The sequence below is a fragment of the Nestor notabilis genome, unplaced genomic scaffold (assembly GCF_000696875.1).
Source record: "Nestor notabilis isolate BGI_N333 unplaced genomic scaffold, ASM69687v1 scaffold18052, whole genome shotgun sequence".
In the NCBI taxonomy this organism is placed as follows: Eukaryota; Metazoa; Chordata; class Aves; order Psittaciformes; family Psittacidae; genus Nestor; species Nestor notabilis.
Window position 1 is genome coordinate 2,015 of NW_009919885.1, and position 322 is coordinate 2,336.

At 65.2% G+C, this 322-nt stretch overlaps 1 protein-coding gene across 1 annotated transcript in view; it reads right to left on the minus strand.

Annotated features, from left to right (window-relative positions):
• Positions 1-261: 261 nt before the first annotated feature.
• MAX (MYC associated factor X) overlaps positions 262-322 on the minus strand; it is a 1,343-nt gene continuing 1,282 nt past the window's right edge. The window contains exon 4 of the mRNA XM_010010444.1: positions 262-309. Coding sequence (XP_010008746.1) covers positions 262-309 — 48 coding nt within the window. The remainder of the gene's footprint in view (positions 310-322) is intronic.

The window sequence follows — 322 nt, forward strand, 5'->3', positions numbered from 1 at the left end:
CGGGTATAAATAGAAATGCTCATATAAAACCAGAAAGGAGAAGGGTGAGGGGCTCGCTGGTTGGTGGGGGGCAATGGGGACGTCTCCTTGGAGCCCCCCCAAGTCTGTCGGGGCCCTGCCTGGCCGGCTCCCCCCGGGGCCGGTGCGGTTAGAGCGGGGAAAGGGCCGGGAAGGGCTGGGAAGCTGCAGTCCAAGAGCCTCTACGAGAGAAGGGAGAGAGTCCTTACACGGCCAAGGGCAGTGGGGGGGCCCGGGGGGGGCCTAACTGGCCTCCATGCGCAGCTTCTTCCTGCTCTGAGGCTCCTCCGGCTCCCAGTCCGGA